Source organism: Eulemur rufifrons, chromosome 20 (assembly GCF_041146395.1).
Source record: "Eulemur rufifrons isolate Redbay chromosome 20, OSU_ERuf_1, whole genome shotgun sequence".
Lineage (NCBI taxonomy): Eukaryota > Metazoa > Chordata > Mammalia > Primates > Lemuridae > Eulemur > Eulemur rufifrons.
In genome coordinates, this window is record NC_091002.1 from 33206357 (window position 1) to 33230016 (window position 23660).

Sequence of the window (23660 nt, forward strand, 5' to 3'; positions counted from 1 at the left end):
ATTGACAAATGAGAAACGTTCCAACAGGACTTCATTGTTTCATTTTCTTCTTACTCATTAACATAAATGAAAATATCCAACCAACATTCATGTCAGAACTACGCTTGTTCATCACGTGGTTAGCTATGGACACAAGAGTTCAGCATAAAACCAACAAAAGCTTTCTGTGAGAATCAATTCTCAAGAGGGAATTTATAATAAAGAGTATTATATATTTTCTTATTATTTGTAAATTTTATTCATCCTTTATATTAATCAAATAAACTTGAATACATTTATGTATTCTTTTTTTTTTTTTTTTTTAACTTAAACATCTGCCAGCACACCATTGCGAATAGCCATTCTATTTCAAAAAGCAGCCTGCTGACAGCTCTTTCGGGAATGTTAAAATCCTTCAAGTTCCTGTAGAATCTTGTTCAAAATAAGTTTGTCACTTAAAAGCACAGCTTGGAGAAACCACACTGGTTGTTGGATTCTAGTAGTTTCAAAGGAACTGAGAAAAAAGTGACAACACTGTGCCCGAGGGACCATCGCCGAGCTCAGACTTTCCTTCTCATTTTTTTTTAATCTAAGGATGCAGATAATTATTATATCTGTCTCTTATAGGCTAGTTATTTCAAACATGCTTGATTTTTTTTCACCCTAAGGCAACAGCTTAATTTGTATTGATAAGAACTTCCAATTGTGTTTCTACGAGCTTTATAAGAAACTTGATGTTAACTTGATCTCAATTCATGAAAAATTATGTCAGTGTTTAAAATTCAATATTCCTGGCCCAGGGAGACCCAATGAGTCCTCTGAGTGTTTGAGATAATTTTTCATGCATTCTGAGCATGCAAAATTATCTTTTCTAGATTACTTTGTCTTTGATATCAAGATCAGCTTCGTATGGTTTTGATTTTATGAAGATAATCTTGAATATAATTGCTTTAGGGAATCTGATCTTGTAGAAAGTCTGATAGGAAAGACATTGAAAACGGAATGACATTTTTTGTGTTTTACTTGCAAACTTAAAAGAATATGTGATGAGGATTCTTTGTGTTTCTCAAGTGAAGAAAGTATTTCTGACTTTCCAAGGCCTCTGGATCTTGCACTCATAATGTTTATGGTTTTTTTTTATCTTAGTCGCTGGAAAGCACCCGCCGTATGCTGCAACTGGTTGAAGAGGTAAGGAGTGACCATATTTTAAGATGAACAAACTAATCCCTTATGCTGACATCCTGTTTTCCTAGACCCTACTGCCTTGCCCTCAGCCATGATCCCATTGAGTTCAGTTGTAATGTAGCCTATCAGGAAGCCACGTGATGAGGGAGATGATGTATCTAAGTTGCCAGGTATCCATGAAAGCATATTCACCGTCCCTCCCAACCCAGTCCACCTTTATAGTCTGGGGAGCAGAGAAGGATCATATTTCCCAATCAATGCTCCCAAGAAATTATAAAAGATGGGATCACTTGAAGAAAATCAGAATAATTTTTGATATGCAAAAGCATTATCTACATAAGAGCTTCATTTGTAGTTACTTTGATGCTTCTAAATCACATCTAACCTTGACATTCTGATCTGACTTTAGTCATATAGAGGACTTTTAAAACTATGTATCCATATAAGTGTATCATTTTTAGAAATTGCTATATTTAGAATCAGGCCCTAAAATTTATGGACAAATAGAAAAAATCTTTAACAAAAGGAAATATCAAATCCAATAATATAAAGACGGAAGCTCTTTTACATTCCTGATTCTGGATTGAACATCCATTTGCGAGGCATGGTTAATAAATCCCAAACTATTTTTAAATGGGTAAAATAGGGCAGATAGCAATAACGGAATCAAAAGGGCATTTGCAATAAACCTCATTGATTCCAATTTGGTAGAGCAACAGTCAACCAGGAAGAATAAATGGATTAATTGAACTTGTCCATTGGGAGAGATGAAGTGGAAAAAGAATGGGTTGGACTATATTTATCTTAACCTAATAAAACAAGCCTAATAGTTTTTATTCAGTGAGATGCTGTTTTAGCGATGCTTTGAAACTGCTTATCAATGTATAAATTCATGTGTCATTATCACTTTCTGAGATCTTGAGGTTCCTCCAGCAGAATGATTAAATGAACTGACTCACCTCATGCTACTGTAAATTGCTTATGCAGTGACATGAAGGGGAAAACAAAGATAAATTTTGCAAGGGCTTAAAAGGAAAAGCAGCTGCTTCTCACACTACGGGAGCCAACATCTTCCCTTATTTCTGTAGCTTCAGTTCGTCACCTGGGAATGAGCTTCAGTTCACCTTGGCTGCATGTGAACTGCCACCGGGGCAGTGGGAAGCAAGCATCAGCGCCCCAGGAAGCTGGGGAAATTGGAGGAGGTGGGGTAGGGTGCACATAGCAAAATCTCTTATCACAAAAAAAATGACAGTTCAAGCCTGCAGTGTAGCACAAATTGGGTCACACAGGAAGGCAGACCCCGCGAGGAGGCCCTCAGCCCAGTAAAAAGCAGCCTTCCCTCTCTAAATAAAGAGAGATGTTTTCTTTGCTCTGTCCTGGGAACACTGCTCATGTAAAAATAGGAGGACCAAGAAGGAGGCAGATATTCTAAATCTAGGAGTGCTGGCGAAGGCTTTCAGCCTAGACTTCTTCTCTCCCAATTTGTCATCAGAAAAAAACGAAAGGAGCGAATGTTAGCAACATTCCTGCAGGAACTCTGATGTTAACCTGAAGGAAGCCCGGAAGTCAACCGACATAATTATTTTATTGTATATTATTATGTTGTTATCATAATACATCTTTATGACCTTCAACCATAGCCTCCAAGCTAACATTTCATTTTTGTTTACGTGTGTGCACATGCAATGCAAATTTCTAACATACCAGAACTGTCACCAGTTCGCCCACCTGTGCAGTGTCGAAAGGCTGACTAGACTGTGGGAAGTAGTGAAACAAATGAATAAGAACACACCACCTTGAGCTGGCCCCTCGCCCGTCAGAGTCTTTGGGACATGACGCTTCTTTTTCATGTGTCTTCTTAAATTGCAAGCAGTGTCGACCAGCCTTGAAAAATGAATGTGTGCTCTAATTTATTCTAGAGGGGAAAAAATCTCAAAAGCTCTATTGATTGAAGTAGGATTCTCAAATCATATGTTTTTGTTTCTCCTGAAGTGTTTCTCAATCAAGCATGAAGCTGCATCTTAGAACAAGAAGCAAAACAGGTGGAAGCTATCTCTTACCTCTAATAAATGAGAGGAGGCTGGTTAGACTTTCCATCCTTAGGAAACTATGAGCAATGTATTATCAGAGGAGATTGATTTGCTCTTACTTCCTCCTGGGTTATTTTATATTTATGACTCGACACCCTGACGTCTAGGACATTGGCTACTCAGATGATATTCTGTATTTCAATCAAAAAGGAAATTCTCTTTAAAGAGAGTCAGCATTAAATATTCATCAAGGGCAGAAATCATTTGGAAAATCTGAGCACTGAAATACCAGGATCTTGCCCATGATCCCAAGGTTCATCAGTGCTGTATAATTTGAATTGAGCTGAATCCATATAAAAATTCAGTCCCCAAAACAGGAAAGGTTATTCAACTTGTGAAATCTCCCTAAGGCAAACAATCCCACTTCCAGTAGAATATACAACTCTGCACCATCCCTGATAGACTCCAGGGTGTAACAAACAGTATGGCTGGGGTAGGAACTAGGTTTTTAATAGATACCATCACCAACATTTCAAGGATAATGTAAAGTTACACAGAGGACAGTGGGGAAAGTTCAGAAAAGCTGAATACCATAGGTAGGTAACAAGGTTAGAAATCTCATAGCACTTGCTTCCCCACCGGGAGTTGAGAACTCTCTTTCGGGTGGATGCATTTGAACAAATATTTATGGAATGCTTAACTCTGAGGATACGAAGGGAGATGTCAATTGATATCTTGCAGGGAAACATATATGTAAATAGCTCTCCAAGTTCAAGGTCATATATTTGCCTCAGGAGCATAGAAGAGGGAACAACTGTGTCTGGTGAGAGAATCATGAAGGTGTCTTCAAGGAAGGAGTATTGGATCCCAGGAAATGAATTCTATACATTAATGCCTTGAGCTATGAAAACTAAGCCCAGGAAAAGCCACACTGTGTCAGGGCAGGCCAGTTCAAACGCACAACACAGCTTTCATGGAGTGGTTGTTGAACCACTAACATTTCATGAATGTTATAGCATCTTTCCTTTTTTATTCCACCTTATCTTTCAAGACACTTTGGCCATGGGAAGAGAACAAGCATTCTAACGCTGTTTGTGGTATGCCAGACTTTCTGTTAAAAATGAAAAAATACAGGTTGGACAGTTCTTTTCAGATATGCAGATGTGGGGTCCTTTGGAACTCGAGCAGATGAGAGAGAACCTGGAGTGTTCTGTTTTAGCTCAAATGCATCAGACTTCAGGGAAAGCAGCTCAGAATGACAAAAGAAAGATTAGAAATGTTCTATAAATATCATCTTAGTTCATATGCAAAAAAGTAAAAATTTTAAAAATTAAAATAGAGAAATAAATAAAAAGAAAGAAATGATAAAGAAAAAAACATTCCTCATAGCTCCAACTCCCCTGTTTTTAGGTATGCTGTTTTTCTAGCAATCTCAAACAGAAACCAAGAACTGTGCTAAGATAAAAATAGAACCACCTCCTCTCGCTTCCTAGCTACTAAAACATAATGCTATTTAAGGAATAAGAAAACGTAATATTCTGCCTCCCCTGAAATCTTGTCCCCATCCCTGCCCTTCTCCTTGAGCTTCCAACTCCCCTAAAGAACAGTCCAGTTATTTTGATAGAAACTATCAGCAAAGCATCGGCACTAAATGTAAGTTCTAACATTTATTGAGCACCTACTATGTGCCAGGTATTGTGCTCGGAGAGGTCATCATCATTATCATCAAACCTCTATTATCTAATTTAATCTTTGTAGCTGCCTTTTACAACTACTTTGATCTCTGTTTTACTGTGGAGGAGTTTGAGGTATACAGTGGTTAAGTAGCTTGCTTGAGACACTCAGCTGGAAGTGGCAGAGACGAAATGAAAGCCTGGGTCTACCTAAATTCTAGAGCGGAAATTCTTATGCACAGCACTTAACTTCCCTTCCACCAGCAACTCCTACCATAATTATTTTTCTTTGAGAATTCCACAAAAAGCAAAATGGTTTATGAAAACAAAGCAGCTCATTCTAAACTGATGGAGATTCTACTGAAATTAAATCCTGCATCCCTGTGTATTTCCTTCTGAACCTAGCATAGCCTCCCCTGGAGGAGAACTTTCAGAGGGCTTTACATTCTGTAGCTTTTCTGTGGGAAGGAGAGGTGACTGTCCCCGTTTGATAGCTGAGGAAGCTGAGACACAAAACAGGTTACTTTAGAGAACCATGACTATAAAGATAGGTCTAGAATTCAGCATTATTGACTCCCAGATCGCAGTTCTGCCCACCTGATTAAATTGTCTCTCTGAGCAGCACAGTTGAGAAACCAAGCATTTGTCTACCCCGTACCCTTAGTACCTGGGGCAGAGCAAAAGCTTGATAAACATTTATTGAATGAATGAATGGAGCAAGTGAGCCAGTGAGTGAGTGAACCGACCTCTCAGCCACACGATCTTATTTGGCATCTCTCCTCCTATGTAAATGTGGGGGAAGATCCTGAAAGGTCAGATGATTCTTCCCTAGTCTCATGACTAGTTGGTGCTTGAGCTAATGGCACAGCCCAGCTTTCCTGACTTCCGGCTCAGTGCTCTCTGCTGCTGTTCTCCCAGATTGGGGCAACCTAAAAAACTCTGGCTCCCTCTAGTTCTGTGAATCATTCTAATGCGGAAACATGCAGCACCAAATTGGACAAATATGAAATTATACTTGCAGGGCTTCTTATAAAAATAAATGGATATAACAGAATATCAAGAAAGTGTAGACAGATGACAGCTGGACTGACCAAACTAAAATCACTAGCTTTTTTCCCATCCGCTGTCCCCGGTAGAATGGAGCAGGGATCTCATGTGTGGCTTTGATTGGGTCCTCAAGGAGAAGGTGCTCTCCAAGATGCCTCTGTCCTCACCAGAACTTGCATTGTCATGTCATATATGCCTGAACAGCCATCTGCTCTTTATAATTTCCTCTCCCAGGAAATGGATAAAATATGCAGCAAAGGGCAAATAAATCATTAAAATACAGGCTAATATAGACAAAAGGCCGTTTCCAACACATGTAAGGAAAAAATTTTGAGATGTCTTTTGTGGTCTAGAATCTTGCTACTCAGTGTGTGTTCCTGAACCAGCTGCATGTATCGGGGAGCTTGTTAGAGATAAAAAAAAATCTCAGGCTCTATCCCAGTGCCACTGACTCAGAATCTTATAAGGTGACCCATCTGCAGGGGATTCATATGTCCATTAAAGAATTAGTGGTCTAGAAGCTTCCGATGATATTTGGTAATGCTGATATTTTTAGTTTGCCTAGATATCCTGCTGTAGATGCACTTTTGGAATCTATTTATTTTAGAAACACTGATGTAATGCTAACTGTAGGCCGGGCTCCATTCTAGCACATTCCACATACTAATTCATTTAATTCACATAAAAACTCAAGGAGGTACTATTATTGTTGGATTACAAAGGGGCACAGAGCAGTTAGGACACTTGCCTGAGGTCCCACAGCTAGGAAACGAAACCGCCAGGATTCCAGCCCAGGGTCTGGCTCCAGAATCTGTGCTGTCCTTGACGCTTGGGGTCACCCTGTGCGGTCACTTTCCAAACTACACCCTGGCTTTACCACTAAAGTCTACCAAAGTGTGCTCAGAGGTGAGGTGGGCTTTTGTGTCCTTGAAAGTCAGCTGCATACAGCCTCCAAAAATGAGGAGTTTATCAAAGCTTACAGAAATCACATTCAGTGTTTTATTTTTTTAAAGGCACTATTGGAATTTAATTGCTAAAATACTATCTATATTTTTACAAACCCTCTTTTGGCTTCCACTAACATCTCTCCCTTTCTTTCTTAGTTCAGAGTAAGTCAGTGGAAAATAAATGAGGCTATGAGAGAGGTCTTCTTTTAGAATTTATTCTGGGAGCTACCACGAGCTTTCCTTGAAAAACCAATTAATCTGAACTGCAAGCAATGCCATTTTATACTCATTAACAGTTACTCTGTAAAATGGGCGGTATAAACTGGTTAGCATTCCTAGAAATGATGATTCCTAGTAGCAGTGATGAGAGTATCTTTGTCCCTTTTCTCCTGCCCACCAACTCCCACTCTCCTCCTGCCCTCGGTTCAGACGATGTTCGGTTAGTTTGTTTGAACAATAAAGAGTAAGATGAGGACTGCCTTTTAAAGACTTCGCCTGCATAAAAGAACTGCAGTAAAGCTTGGAGAGGAATTACTTTCTCACACTATATCATTGTGCAGAATTTTAGATTTCAGAATAAAGAGCCCTTATTTCTCACCTCAATCCCTTTTCTAAATATCACAGAACTTCTCTCCACAGAGAGAAAATAGGAGGGCGAGATTCCTTTTGAGCTGTGTTTCCCCACCTTCGTGAAGCCATGCTCTCTTCCGATAAACCTAAAAATCTCTCCATACCCCGCAAGATTCTTGCACATCTTCCCAGGGGAGCATCCCTCCCCAGTTCACTGAGGGACACTTTCTGATTATGCCAGAGAAGAAAATTCAGTCCAGAAGATTTTGAAAGATTTGTTTTCTATGGTTGGTGTTATGGAAACCATAAGCATTTTTGTTTTCTAAATATAAAATTACAGTATGATATTAAGTATGTATATTTCAATTCCATCCCAAGCCCCATCCCCACCCCTCCTCCCTAGAGATTGTGCTATATCCCCTTCTTCTGCCCCAGGGCATCACTGACAGAGCAAGTCTGCAGGTTCCCCCTTCCTGCACGTCCCTCCCCACGCCTCAAGGCTCTCACCATACTTCCTCCCTGTTTTCCTTTGGTCCTTCTTCATTTTCCACTTCTAGGGCTAATTGTCCCCTTACTGATGTCTCTTTCTCTCTTTTCTCTCTCTAACTCCTTTTCAACTTTGCTACCATTATTGGAATGTAGAGTAAAGATGCTGGTATCAGGACTTTGGTTATGTTGGATGAACAAGGAGGTAAGTTCAGATTTCTTCAGTAAGAACAATTCCTCGTCTGAATAATGTGCATTTTTAAATTATTTGTGCATATGCAGGTGGTCATTTTGACTTGTGTTACGCACGTACGTGAATGTGAGGGTTCTAGAATTTTCATCTTGCTTTTTTCTTTCTCTGTTGAAAAGATTAGTAAATGTATGAAAATGTCGAGGCCTTCTTCATGACTGAATGAATGGTACTACTCTCTCTTATATATATTGGGGTAACAGAATTTTGAAGGCAAAAGCCATTTGCTTGTATTTTTTTAATGATAGTATTTTGGACAGTGTGAGGATTCTCTTATTCTCTGTACCCCCAAACTTTCCCAATAAAGTTGGTTTCCTTCTACTAGTACTTAGATAGAATGATGGTATAGTATGTCATGTTGTCCACTTTCTTGACCATTCTAATTCAGTATCTGGCAGTTTTGATTTCCAAAGTCACTATGGGAATTCCTTAAATAACTGGAAGCTATTTTTAACAGGACACAAGCAGAGGAGAATTATCTGGAAAATAGAAAATTGAACCAGTTGAAATATTTGGCCTGTTTTTAAAATGATTATAGAAATGCTAGAAGCAATGAAAATCAGACAGCCAGCATTTTAGTATAGCATCTCTGTACCCTAAAGTACAACACAGGAGGGTAATACCCTAATTCTTCTTTCTCTCAATATATCTAGCTATATGGTGATATTATACATAATATTAGCCACAAGTTAGCTACTTGATTGCATTTTGAATTTTATCATAATCAGCAGATTTTTTAGAAGTTTTTCTCTTTATTCATATTTTGTGAGAGCATTAGACAATCTTTTGGATCGCCTGAGTTTTTTTTTAATGGAAAAGATAAAAATGTAAAATGTATTCACAGCATAGGCCACCATAAATAAACTCTAAGCACAAAGCTCAAACTGGGAGAAATTTGCCTTACAGATAACAGACATAAGGCACTTTTCCTGCTCAGAGGGGGCACACCCACAGGGCTGTCATTTAAAGACTTTCGGTTTTACATTATTTATTTGTACTGAACTTTTTCAATAAATATACAATCAGTCAAAAAAAATCTAGAAAAAAAGTTTTGAAAAAACAATTGAACATCAACCCCAGTGCTTTCCCTCCAATTTTCAAAGTACAAATTGTCAAAGTTTATACACAAATGACAAAGTCCAATGGAGGTCTGTGTTGAAGGTATTACCATAGCAGTGGCAGTCTTCAGAAGTCCCCAAATGAGTTTGCTATAATTACAAGATTTGCTGGCTCCATCTGCATAACAATGACATAACCTTTGAAACTCAGGATGCAGCAAGTTGTAGCTTAAAAAAAAAAAAATTAAACAGTAGGTGCCTGTAGAGAAGAGTGGCACCTCATTTCCAGAGCAAAATTGAAACACATACACTCAAATAATTAGCAGTTCTGCCTTATTAACTTTTTCAGTTAATAATTTGTAATGTCAAGGCGGAAGGGACATTGTAACAGGAGGAAGATTTGGGAAAGATTCAGGATAGAGCCTTTTCTCCCCAACTAGAAAGCATTGACATAAAAACATGGAAAATAATATAGACAAACCTGAAAACAAAAAGAGAGAAAGTAAATAACTTGCTTACTTGAGTTGCAAATTTTATTGTACTTGGATGAAGAAAATCTAAAGATATGATTTGCTGAAATCCTCATACAAATGCAAAAATATGTCAACCTTTAGCACAGATGATTCCCAGGATCATCTATATATTATTCTCTGTGAAACAAAACAGAATAGAATGTCTGTTTGACAGATTTCCCCATGAGATCGTTAATGTTCTTGGTTAAAACATTTCAACTGTGGCCATACCACAGTAAATGTGGAATTCCTCAGTTGAGCAAGGATAGCTGAGGTTTTACCAGAGGTGAGGTGAATAGATTGATACTGCTAAGAAACATGCAACTGTAAAGCGTCCCAAAAGTGGGCGGTTTCTGCCTGGTCTTAAGTGGGACACATTCCATTTATACTATAATAGAAGCTTAGGACCTTTTAAAATGACACATGAGCATAAGTCAACAACTATCTTCACTGCCATCTTAAATGCATTTTAATTCTGTATGTGCCATGTTTAGCTATTCAGCTCTGTAACTACTTTAAACTTTCTCTTCAGTTATGCTCTACTAATTTTGTCTGTGCCTGAGCACCAAAAGTGTTGACTATTTCTACCCCACAGCTGCACAGGAGCCTCAAGAAACAGCCATCCTTCTAAAGAACCGTTACAACTACTGTTGGGGTCAGGCCAGACCATTCCAGGTTGTCCAGCTTAATGGTTGCACTGGGAAATTCCTTATGGGATTCTTGTTTTATACCCAGGTATCAGGAGACACCAAGGAGCACTGAGCATGAGAGACAGCCCGGGAAATATCCTGAGCCCTGGGACTTTCATTTCTCTAGAAAACTTGTCTCCGAGACAAATCCCCTGAAATGACCTTGGCACTAATGTGGGCTTTCACCTTCATATCTCTTGTTTCTTTTGTTGGTCTTCGCTGGTTTATATGTTTGTTTTGATGCTGAAGATGTGGTTTTGGGGGAAATCCCCTGGGATCAACTACAAACTATCTCTGACCACTGTCTGGCAGAAGAAATCCAAAGAAAAGCCCCATCCAGAGGGCCAGATGGCTATCCTATCATCTTACTATGACTATCTTAAAAGGTTCATGGCCCTATGAGGCAGCATTTGAGAAAATATCCCTCTTGCTAAAGTTCACTCACCAATACCTTTTATGAATGACTAAGGCTGCACTATCCAATATGGTAGCTACTAGTCACATTTGGCTATTTAAAGTTATTTAAATGAATCTCTATATGTTTATTAATGGTAAGGAAAATGAAAATCTTATAGGCAGCATCTTGTAACTGGATATTGCACACTAGGTCAATAGCATTGATTCTTGCTATTCTTCTACTGTTTTCTACCAGGTTGAGGATTCTAAGGGCCCCATGTTGCCTTACTTAGGTGAGATTAGTAGAAAATATGTGTGAACTTAGATCCTTGAGCATCCTGCCATTGGTGGCTCTATCACAAATAACTAGTCATCCAAACATAATGACAAAAGAAAGTCATTAACCCTTTTAAGGATTTTTTTGAAGACATCACTGTACCTGTATTTATTCAGCACAAGTCCTCTAGCACTACACAGTTATTTCCTCCAGGTATCCAATGATGGATGGATAAACACTGAAATTTTGTTTTCACCAGTCATTTGAAAAGCATAGCAGAAATAGGAAAATTCCTAATAAGCTGAATTCTGTTCTTTAATCCCACAACAGAGAACACAATAGGGTTTCATTTTCCAAATTTCGTCTCCCCAGGTTGAGTCACTAGCAAACCTATCTTAGTTTTTTCAATAACAATTTCATGGTACAACTTAATGTGAAATTGTTTTTACATGATTATTTACATCCTTAGGCTGGAAATGTACTTATCAGTTTTATTCTAAGCATGCCTTTATTCCCAGAGGCATAGGCATGAAAACAAGGAATGGAAATGTAATTAGGTTTTGTAATTAGACAGCCAAGACATCCATTACTGCTTTCCTTTAATGGTCTTAAAAGCTGTTTTAAAAATCCCTTCATTGAACTTATAGCTACCTCAGTTTGGTGACACAACCTTTAAAAAATTAATCAAGTTGGTGTATGTAACCCTAGCAACCTAGAAGTCTGATTCATTTTTACGAGTATCGATCTATGTCTTAGATACAATAATGTCAGCTTTGCTACCAGCAATGAATGACTCAGTACTGGTCTATGTTCCAACCCATCAACCCTCCTCCAAAGAGACATTTATTCTCCCTGCTCTCTCTGCCTGGGCCTGGTATTTAGCATGCTCTCCATGGTGGAGACTATATCAGGAGACAGAGAATTGAAATGTCTTCCAAAGCTTTCATAGCAAGTAAGTCATAGGAAGAGACAGGAATTGAATTGTTCCAGTACTTATCATGTTGCTGCGCTGATGTTACTTTTTTTTTCTTACAGTTTCTATGAATTAAATAGACAAAACCAAAAACAGACCATGAGCCACCTCTGGTTAGACAGCCACTGCCAGGGGAAGAAAAAAGATCTGTACCCATTGCTAATGATCACTGCTGTTGTTGTTGTCCCCAGAGAAGAAATGGATTCTATTGTCTACCTTTATCTAGTTGAGGATGCTTAAAAAAAACCAAAAGATGTAGATATTTTAAAATCGAAACAGATACTTTCTCCAGTGGCATTAAATTGGTATGCCTAAAACATAAACTAACACCCTGTTTTTCTTTCTCTTGGGTTTCACTGGTGTCTGAGTAAGTGAAAATGCTGTGCTGTTTTCCTGGACACCGAGAATCAAACAGGCCTCCCGACCCCATCCCATCATGTTTGAATTACAAACTATTTTTGAGCATCGTTTTTGTTCATTTCCTTCCACCCATGCCTGCTAGGGCAGCAGCAGCAGTCTACGACAATGCATCCTCTTGGACAATGCATTGTAGTATCTCTCTTTCTCTCTCAAATTCTGTTTCACATAGTCATTTCTCACGTTCTGTTGGAAACCCCCAAAAAATTCATTCCACACTGTCATCCCTTTGTCCTAACCAGAACAACTCGATCGTGTCGAAGAAGGCATGAACCATATCAACCAAGACATGAAGGAGGCCGAGAAAAATTTAAAAGATTTAGGGAAATGCTGTGGCCTTTTCATATGTCCTTGTAACAAGTAGGTACTGGGTACCAGCTCTAATCTGTGGCGTCCAGTTTTATTTCTTCTTCTTTTTTTTTTTTTTTTTTTTCTTTTTTAATGTCAAAGTGAATGTCTCAAGTTTTGTCTTTTTTTTTCTTTGTCCTTTTCCATCTGCTTCATTCTGTGGGGATAAAATACTTGTGTTTAATCAGAACAACTGGAACGCATTGAGGAAGGGATGGACCAAATCAATAAGGACATGAAAGAAGCAGAAAAGAATTTGACGGACCTAGGAAAATTCTGCGGGCTTTGTGTGTGTCCCTGTAACAAGTAGGTGCTGCCTGCCTGCCTGAAGCTTTGGTTTCCCAAGGCCCATCTCCAAGCCTTGACAAGCTCATTCCTGCCAGGCTCAGAGACAGGATGAGCATGTGGCATGCAGAACAGATCAATACCGTCTCCAATGCATTCATCTCATAGCATAGATGATACTAGTGGAAGTTACTGTTGATGCATTAAAAATCAGGCATACTACAGTGAAAGCTTCACTGTCAGCAATTTTTATATTGATGAACGTTTCAACATTTTCCAGAAAGTGTACCTTGAGACAGAGACTAGTCTCAAGAAAGAGGCACCCCAGGGAACTTTATTTTCCCCAACCAAAATTGCAGATTTAGAAAAAGGCTGCGGGTAAGTTTGGAAGAGGAGAGACACATATAGCAAGGTTTGATTTTTCAGAAGTGAAGGAGACAGGTAATTTGGCCCAAGCAAGCATTCTGTAAGTTAGAGAGTATGACAGAGATTCTCCCTCTCTACTGCTTGCCAGTTGCCAAACTGGGTCACAAGGTGCTGCTGCTGCACCCAACACAGAGGTGATGAGCTCTTCCGGCGAGAAGTGCTCAAACTTTACCCAAATTGTACCCATCCCCCTCCAATTCTTCTCCTTGGAAGAGCTACCCGTACACTGGCTGAAATGTTGAAATGTGTAGATTTTGCATGCACGACATCACAAAACATTTAACTGTTCTAAAGGTTCTGCAACGCTTCTTTTGGAATGTAGCAGAAATGTGACATGTGGTTATAAAGGTTTGCAACAGAAGGAACCTAAAACTGAGGGTTCTGGAAGACAGTCTTATTTGACTAGCAGTGAAAAAAAAAATGCATGAGTGGATTGTCCAACATGCATTTGGAAAATTAAACTCATCACCCGATCTCCCTCACCCCTCCCACTTCCCTTTTTAAAAGAAGCCTTTTTCCTAAAAGCTCTCCTGATCCTAGCTTTTAGAATAGAAATTGATGTCATTTTTAGCAGATTATATGACCATTCACATCCTTTAAACTTTGAGGCTGATTTAAAATATCCTACTTCCTGTTTAGGAGGGGGAGGGGCTCAATTTACAAATAAATTAAAATCTTTTGTTTTTTAAAGAATGATCTACAGTAAAGCCTGATTAACTGGAATCTAGCCAATGAGAACTGTATACTTTTGCTCCCTCCCACTTTTAGCAAGAAGAAACAAACAAACAAAACAAAGCAAAATGAAAACAAAGGGGAAAATAATCACATTGGAGAGTTAAAATATTTTTTCTAACAGGGCAATCTAGGTAGTTTGCATTATCTCACTCAGACTTCATTCTCCTACAACTTCCACATCTATGAGGATCAAACAATAAGAATTGCTCTTCAGAGGAAAGGCCATCAGACACATAAGTACAAACCATAACCAAGGAAAGATTCAATTATGTCCATTACCCTAAGTCACTCAGGCAGGAAAGTAGCCCTAGAGTCTAATGAAGTATTCACCAATCACCCTTGAAACAAAATTTCCCCCCATGGTCCATGTTCATTAAGAAAGTCATATAATGCACCAAAAAAAAAAAATTACTGCTGAGCATTCCAGTTAGTCAAGATTTGACTGTATATCTTTTCCAGTGGCAACTTGACCACAGGCGAGATTTCCATCCGTTTCGGGATGAATTCCAACAGATACATTTTCCCCCCTTCGTCAACCGTGTGTCAAGAAATGGGGGAGGCAGGGGCCCCTGGGATGGATTCTAACGTTCTGATGAAATGATGGCCCCTATGAATTCCACATATCAGTGGTCACTAAATCCTTAATGCACATGAGACCCTTAACAGAGCTTCAAAGCTTGACCGAAGTGTGTTCCCTATTTTGTGTAAATAATGCTTTGAAAACCATGTGTCACAACGCAGTGGCTGGTGGTGCCCTGGACTATCTCGGCATGTTTCCAAGGATTATGGTAGATGTACAGCAGTGATGTGAGTCTATGTGCAGCATTGTGGGTGCAGTGGTTTGCCTTCTTTCAGAAACGCATATTTCCCAGTCCTTTGACTTTGCCAAAGATGGAATACCAGACATTTTACATAGCAGAAAACATCACAAAGTCCATATAACTTCTTTTAATCCCAGAAGGGAGGGGATGGGGAGTTGGAAAAAAACAAAGCCAGACTCTAAACTCTGTTAAAATTAGTTTGGGGATCTTGTCTCATTGAATGGGCCCATGGCCCTTTGGTGCAGTAAATTCTGACTGCTCTAAGGCCTGTGGCATTGTGCGCTAGATTGTGGGAGGTGCTGAAATTCCATTGGTACAATTTTCCAAATTGTCTCCAGGGTTGCTTGGTCCCCAATTTGCAATTATTAGAGCCAGTTTTAATAGATGGCTGTGATCCTCTGTTGAAAGAAAAAAAAAGTTAAATTCTGGTATCTTGTAATAGAAAATGTGAAAATGGGACCAAAGGATGTCTCTTGTTTTTGGACTAAAAAGCATGTGGTTTCTACTATGCAAAGAACCTAAAAACATCTTTGATTGCCTTTAATTACAACACCCACCAAAATATGCTGCACATGTTTCTATTGGGCACAATAGGTATGCCTGGATTTTAAGTTTTACTCCAAGGCAGCTCAGTGAATTACAGCCCATGGAGACTACACCAGTTCCAAACCACTCTCCCCCTGTCACAACCCCAGGATAGTTTGAAGTAGGATTTCGTAAGCACTCTCCACCCTACCCTCAGCCCAACAAAGAAGCTACTGAACCTGCGTTTCAAATCCTCATGAAGGCTATTACTGTCCTGCTAGTGCCTTTTTCGAGAATGGTCAACTTCTGGAGTAGTTTGGCTTAAATGAGAATGCTTCACTTTCTACTCATGCCTGTAGCTGGTGCATGAAGAAGATATAGAGGGGTTTCCCTTTTTGGTGCTAGATGGCTTGTTCTCTCTTCTATTTTCCTGCATTCATTTCACTATGCTTCTTTTACTTTTTGTCTCTGTGGACAAAGGTTTGTACATCAACTCTGGATGTATGGTGACTATTTGGAAGTACCGATATATTATCTAATTCAAATCACTGTAGAGGCAACTGAAAGACCACCACTCTTGGCCAACCACCAATCCTTTATGTCCTTCATATAGAGTTGTAAATGTTAGTTTCATACATGTGTTGGAAAAAAAATATTAAACAGGGATCTTTGCATGGCGGTGTGTAAAAACTTGGTTGACTATGTTTTTCTTAATGACAGTGTGTTACTGTGGTGTGATGTACACACTCTACTTGGCAGTCTTGTTTTGTGTCTGTCTGCCAGTATGTTTTTCTGTGTGTGTGTTTTGTGTCTCAAAATACAACCACGTCACTGAAATAGAACTGAATGTCCTCCAGCTACCTTAATCCTCGTCTTAAATCCAAATGAAATCACAGAACAAACTAAAACAAGAACAACCTTGTAGGCAAAGATTGCAGTCTTGACAATTGCAATCGACTCAACTGGAAATGAAAATGTTGAGTAGCTGAGGCATGGTGGTGGCCAACTGTTTGGGTCTGGATTATGATATATCGGTATTTTCTAATGCCTCAACTTAAATCTCATTCGCTTGGTTAGATTCTTCGCTTGAAGAAATGATGATTGTTGTGAGCTTGTTGCTCCACCCCTTGTGCCTCGTCACTCACCCTCTTTTTTGCATAGGCTTAAATCAAGTGATGCTTACAAAAAAGCCTGGGGCAATAATCAGGACGGCGTGGTAGCCAGCCAGCCTGCTCGTGTAGTGGATGAACGGGAGCAGATGGCCATCAGTGGCGGTTTCATCCGCAGGTGAGCCTCATGTAGTACGCACTGTAGCAGTTTTCTATTGTAGACTAACAAAACACCCCACATCTGAGTGGTTCTTAAAACAATCACCATTTTATTGCTCTTGAATCTACAAGTTGGCTGGGCAATTCTTCCAAGAGCCTTGCCTGAGCTAACCCATGGGACTACACACATCTGGAGACCAGAAGATCCAAGATGGCCTCACTCACTTATCTGGTAGTTGGCTGGGGCTGTCTGTGGGGCACCCCATTCTCATCCATGTGGCCTCTCCAGCAGGAGAGCCCAGGCTTCTTACCTGGTGGTAGCAGCATTCCAAGGGGACAAGACGCAATGCACAAGCACTTATCAAACCTTTGCTTGTATCATGTTTGCCAAAGTTTCATTAGACAAAGCAAGTTACATGACCACATTCAGATTTAATGTGGTGGTAAACAGGCATCTTGTTCCATGAGTTTAAGTGAACAGAGCTTATTAAAGAGACTGTTTACAGAGGTGTGAGCAGGGTAAAAAACAAGTTATGGTGAAGCACTTTTGGACTAGCTATAGCGGGAAGCTGTTATCACATAGTCAGGAAGAGACCAGAGAGGGACCCAGCAATAGTTATGGCTGTAGACAGGGGCTGTGGGTAGAGAAATGTAGCCACCACCAAAGCTAGCAGGGAGTGAACAATGGAAATACATGCCCTAACCCCTTACTCCTCCTGACCTTCAATTTCATTCACCATTAGCCAAAGCGTCTTCAAAGCCCGAGGGTAAGAGAAGCCGGGTGATAAAGTCTTGGAGATTAGCCTCTCAGAGCACAGAGCAAAGACAGTCAGATATGAATAGAATTAAAGTGAAAATAGGGAAGAATAAGCTTCTTATTAATCCTTTCTTTTGAGATCTAGAAGCAAAAAACAACTTAAATATCTATTTTAAAAATCTTAAATTACACGATCAGCCAATTCAGAACTCAGCTCTCTATCTGCTCCCAGGGAAACTAAGAGTTCTCAAGCTCAGCTGCACATTAAAATCACCTGGGGAGATTTACTTTTTTCCAATACCAATGCTTGGGCCCAATCCACACCAATTGAATCGGAATCCCTTGACGTGGGACATAAGCATCTGTATCCCATTAAAGCTCCTCAGGTGATTCTGATATGCAATCAGGGCCGAGAACCATCGAACTAGAAATACATCTTAGCTGTTGATGCTCATTTAAATAATCTTCCCTACATGACAAAGCTAGGAAGTTCTCCTTTAATTTTTAAATTTTGTCTGGCCTGGGCTGCTTAAAAAAAAAATGTAATGGGCCAGTCTACATTGGGGGTTATCATGGGGGAAGGATTTTTAACCCTTCTGAACATTTTTTAGCCCATCATCATATGTACTGGGAAAATTCTGGAATAAGTACCTGCTGTTTGCAATAAAGTACATCCTTCACTTTCAAGTTGGACTGTGCAAAAATGGCAAGTTGGTAAGGTGCTTTGTCAGCCAACTTTTTCCTCCTCACTCCTTCCCTACTCAAACTGAAACAATAATCTTTTATCCCAGTTTCTACTCTGAAATCACTCACTCGCAATGCCCTGAAAAACCCATGGCATTAAGGTATGAGCAAATAAAAATCATCTTGAACAAGTAGCTCCCTTTGGAGTTCTTGGAAGCAAGCAGCATTGAGGGGTAAACTGTACTCACCATGACTCTTCCCGCTGCTGTTGGTCCCAAATGGGAAAAGAGTTGAACAGAGAGACTCTGACTTAGCACAAGAAGTTTTCCTTTAATTCTCGAGTCTTGGAGATTGTGGTTGGTATTTCAGAAAGAAAAATACAGTTTCCATGTAGTTCCATCTTCATTCTTTGACCTAGAGTCCTGCCAACTAAAATGACTTCATCCTTAAAAGATAAAAAATTGGGATAAACATACAAAGAGGAAAATGATGTGCTGGTAGAAGTGAGAAAAGTAGATAATCTATTTGCTATACCCTCCTTAAAAATAGAAATTCAAGGGTTCAAAATGCAACTTAAAAAATTACTTTCTAATATACAAAAGCTAAAATGTGTTCTTGTATTAGATGGAGGTTAAAGACAGATAAAAATTGATACCTAGAAGACTACAGATTTCCTCTACGCTTTGGGTCCTTGGTATTCAAGTTTTTTCCCCACCTTCTGTCTTCTAAAAATTGCTCTTTGGCTCCCAGGGTAACAAATGATGCCCGAGAAAATGAAATGGATGAAAACCTGGAGCAGGTGAGCGGCATCATTGGGAACCTCCGTCACATGGCCCTGGATATGGGCAATGAGATCGATACACAGAACCGCCAGATTGACAGGATCATGGAGAAGGTAAGCACATGGCAGTCAGCAAGTTGCACTGCTCCTCAGTTCTTCTGAAATGAGCATCAGGTGGCCACCAGGAAGCGTGAAAGGCATAATAAGATTCCTCAAAATGCAGCCTTGGATTCAGGCACACTGATAGCTGGAAATGTTGCCCGTAAGTTTCCAAGACAAAAAAACGCAGCATGCAGCAACAGAACTGGAGTGAAGAAAAGGGGGTGGGATTTAATCTAGCAGATATTTCTCAAAGGAAGGCTCCTCTATGCCAGGCATTGTGCTAGGTAGGCACTGTGGGATATACACAAATGAGAAAGGCACCATTCCTACTGCCAAGAAGTTCACAGCCTATGGGAGGCAAATGAATGTACTGTCACACAAAAATATAATTCACTAAGAGATCCACAGGGGAAAAAATGTTTATTTAAATAAGAAAAATTTCAAGGGGCGGGGCTTGGGAAAATCTCAGAAAAAGTTGAATTTTAGTTGAATCTTGGAGGATGTTCCATGGTTTGTCAAGTGAAGATGGTGAAGGAATGGAATCAGAAAATGGGGGAATGAATAGTCAGTTTAGCTGGAAGATGAATATGAGCTTTGTTTTTATAATGCCAAAGCTGTAATGATAGCTCAAAAAGACCCAGCTCCATTTCCGTTGGTGACAGTTCACATCCCCAGATCTCAAAATAGGAAACTCACATCTGATGAAATTGGGTTCATACAAGGACACCAGACTTGGCTCCAAGGGTCATAGGAAGACTGAGGAGAGCAGATGGAAAGAGGTGGGTTTGGGGACTTAAAATTAGATGAGAACAGAAAGAAACACTGGAAAGTTCCTACAAAGAGATTTAGGACACCAAAATCTGACGTTCTACACCATAGAAATCCGACATAATTTTTCCTTGTATTCCCCTTTCCACAATCAGTAGAGTCTTGAATATTGATTGCCAAAAAGGAGAAATAGACACATTATAGGTTTAATGATAATTGTATATCTATAATCTACTCTATTTGGCTAATCTTATGTTGTATGTTTATTCCCGGGGAGATACTGAAGTTCTTAGTCTGAGATCTTGAATTTCTAATTCATTTTACTTTGGTGAGCATAGGAGGATACTTCTGAGATTTCTTGAATCATAAGGCTAAATAGTAATTTTTTGGTACCCAGACAGTCTCCAATGACTTGAAGAAGGATTGAGTAGACATAAGGGAAACAGTTTGCCCTATTTTGATGTATGTGCTCCATGTTAAAAATATCTGATTTTGTAATATTTTGCCTGGTCAGTATTGAGTTACACAAATGTCAGTGTTGGTTGGCCAAATGCTTGTGTTTTGCTTTTCTTTTGCAAGTTACAACATGCTCATCATTGTTAAGAAGCCTTTGATATGATAAAGCTTTTAAAGCTGTGTAAGTCAATAGATTTTAAAATAATACTCAGAGATTCAAAAAGCACTGGAGCCAACACAAGCTGACCTAACCCATTATGGCCCATAAAAATGAACTAAGAAATAATTTCTGAACTGCCTTCCAACAGGAAAATGATTTGAGAAAACAGGAAGTATTCATTTTCTATTAATGGAACCAATTTACTGGAAGATGCAGGTAGATAATGCATCAAAGCCAATTAGGAAGGAGGAGAGCTTCTCCTTCCAGAAGGAGAGGTTTTGCTAATAGAGGGGTCAAACTCTTATTGATAGAGTTGGGCTTTAAGCAAAAAAAAAAAAAAAAAAAAGTGTTCCTGGAAAGGCAAGTGGCATCTTGACTCTGCCACTTTGCGCAATTTCTAGTTCTCATCTTTAGGCCCAATATACTACAAAGACAAAGACGTATGCAGCTACAAAGTTTAATCACAGCCAGGCAAGTGGATGGGAAATAGCTTTTCCAGGTTGTATCATTCCTTCAGTGCTAAATCATTTAAGAAGTGAGGGAGGGGTCTTGTTGCTTTTGAATAGTTAGTTTATTCCAGTTAACACTTTAGCCCTTTTTTTAAAATCATAATCTGCACATGATTTAGATAGAGCCTAGTTCAACTGAGCATTTTCCCCAAATGATCATGTTACATGAACTGCACAATTATTAATCAACTTCCACCTTCTCATGGGAGTTATCATTTCTGATAACAGGAAACAGTGTGCGAAATCTCCTGCCTATCTAAGATGTAATTACAATCACACTGTAGGGGTAAGGAGCGTCTGTGATGTTTCTCCCATATTCTTTCATGACCCCAACAGCAACCTTCACCCGGCTCCATCAGTCATGATCTTTTCTCAACACTTGGATTGATGGTGAAGTTTTGGAAGTCCAAAACAATGAGATTTTCAATACATCCCCATGAACTGTCGAGAAATTACTTTGTCTATTTAAAAACCTGACTTCTGCTTAAGGGTGTTTACATATACAATTTTCTAAGGTGAAAAACATACAATTATTTCAGGAAACTACTACACTGGAGGCAAGTTTATATCAGATGGTTTATGGGAACTGTTGCTAAGGAAATAACTTAGTGATGTTCAAACTTTGCTTTAAACTGGTCAGTGGTAGATGTCAGGCACACATTGAAATACAGTGAGGCTGACCCTTAGCAGTTCTCAAATTCTTCTACCAATGAGGAAACACAATATTTGAGAACTAAGGCCGTAGATTCTAACAGGGTTTTGCCGTTCACTAGCTCTTGTGACCTGGTTGCTTCACCTGAAAGATGGTAAGAGAACAGTTCAAAACTGGTATCAGAACAGGCTGGAAGTCTGAGCTGGGGCCTAAAAGTTGCCTGCCATGATCTGAAATTGAGATTCCCAGAGTGTTCAGAAGGCTCAGCAGCAACTTCTAACCTATTCCTGGCTCTCCAGTGGTCATCCTGGCTTCTACTCAAGGGCAAACATAGAGCATATGTTGGGTGTGCCAACGAATCTAGGATTCTCTAAATAGAAATATGAAAACTGGAACAGAATAGACTTCAAAAATAAAGTCCTAGAGCATATAAATAGTGTAAACACCGAGGCATTCTCCAAATACCAGGAAGACATCTAAAAAGAGATTCAGGATTTTTTTTTTATAAAAGGCATTACTTCTTTTATATAATATAATAAAGATGCAGTATGCTTTGTATCAGATATGGTATGGGCTAGAATTCTCATGTGCTCCAGAAAGAATTTAGGTGGAAATCACAGATGCTCACTGAACACAAGTCTGTTCTAGCTCTTTCCAGATCCTCTGAGGAAATCCAAAGAATAACCTCATGCTCTAGTTTACATATTTCCTCGTGACACCAATGTGAAGGTTCATCAGTGCATTCTTGTACAAGAGATCTTAGAATGTTTGCCTTCAGAAATGCCATCTATTTTTAATTGGATTATTTTTCTCATTTAAGTTTTTCCAAGAGTTCAGTCTGGAAACATAGCATAATTCAATCGACAGGAACATTTCCCATTGCTCTGAGCCTGTAATTTTCCTTTGCCCTAAAGTGTCATTATTTCTGATATGATTTGTAGTTGGAAAGGGAGGCTTTAGGAGCCAAGTCAAATTGGAGAGCTTATTCATTTTCCAAATAAAAAAACTTAAGGTCAAAATTATGAGTCTATAGTTCAAAACAAAATCAAAGAAAATCAATGCTCTATCTTATGATATAAATACTTGTTTTGAAAGACAACTCTCAATTATCCAAACAGATGGCAGAGAACCATTGCCAGATAATTTAGAGTTACAAATAATCTAGAAGTATGTTTCTTTTAACTTTGCAAATTTCTATTTGAATATGGATAACTCTAATGTCCTGGAAATCCACCATGTGAACTGAATTAAGATGACCCAACTTGGTAGAGATTGTAAAGCACCAAGCATTGTAATAGGTGCAAAATCAGTAATCATGGAGTGATACTGGTTGATAGAAAACCAGTTGTGTTTCCCTACACTGCCTGGCAGTTTCCTTCTCTCTTCTCATGCTATAGAAGGATGGACAATGTTACCAGTCAGGATAGGACAGAAGTATAGCTTCACAGGTGAAGAATTGTTGTCTTCACCTGTCCTTGCTAATTCATTTCTCAGTGCTGATCAGAATCATTAATTTTCTGGGGTTTAAAGGTCTATCCCCATAGCAGCCCTGGGTTTCATGCTGCATATACAGCAAAATGTAACCCGAGCAGTAAAGAAATCAACCAAGAAACTAAAGCGAGCAAGGTACAAAATCATGGTAAATGTGGCCCTATTAAAGACAAACCAGTTATCAAACTCATAGAAGTGAGTCTTCAGAAATCCGACTTAAAAATTATTAAGTATCGCAAAAGCAAGCCACGTTTTCACACCATGATAATCACAAGATAAGATATGTTGAGCACTTAATTTTTGCAAAGTATCATTTTAAACACATTATATGTATACATTCGTTTAATCTTCACAGCAAAACTAAGTAGTAGGGTGATTACCAGGATGGACTCTCACTCCAGGC

At 39.1% G+C, this 23660-nt stretch overlaps 1 protein-coding gene across 5 annotated transcripts in view; it reads left to right on the forward strand.

Moving 5' to 3' along the window:
- SNAP25 (synaptosome associated protein 25) overlaps positions 1-23660 on the forward strand; it is a 75327-nt gene that overhangs the window by 48230 nt on the left and 3437 nt on the right. For 4 of the 5 annotated variants that reach the window (XM_069496057.1, XM_069496058.1, XM_069496059.1 and 1 more), the window contains 5 exons: positions 1126-1167; positions 8074-8122; positions 13026-13143; positions 16791-16916; positions 19089-19233. In XM_069496057.1, the coding sequence (XP_069352158.1) occupies positions 1126-1167; positions 8074-8122; positions 13026-13143; positions 16791-16916; positions 19089-19233 (480 nt within the window). Of the gene's footprint in view, positions 1-1125; positions 1168-8073; positions 8123-12731; positions 12850-13025; positions 13144-16790; positions 16917-19088; positions 19234-23660 lie in introns of all 5 variants that reach the window. The other variant, XM_069496061.1, reaches the window with a different exon arrangement.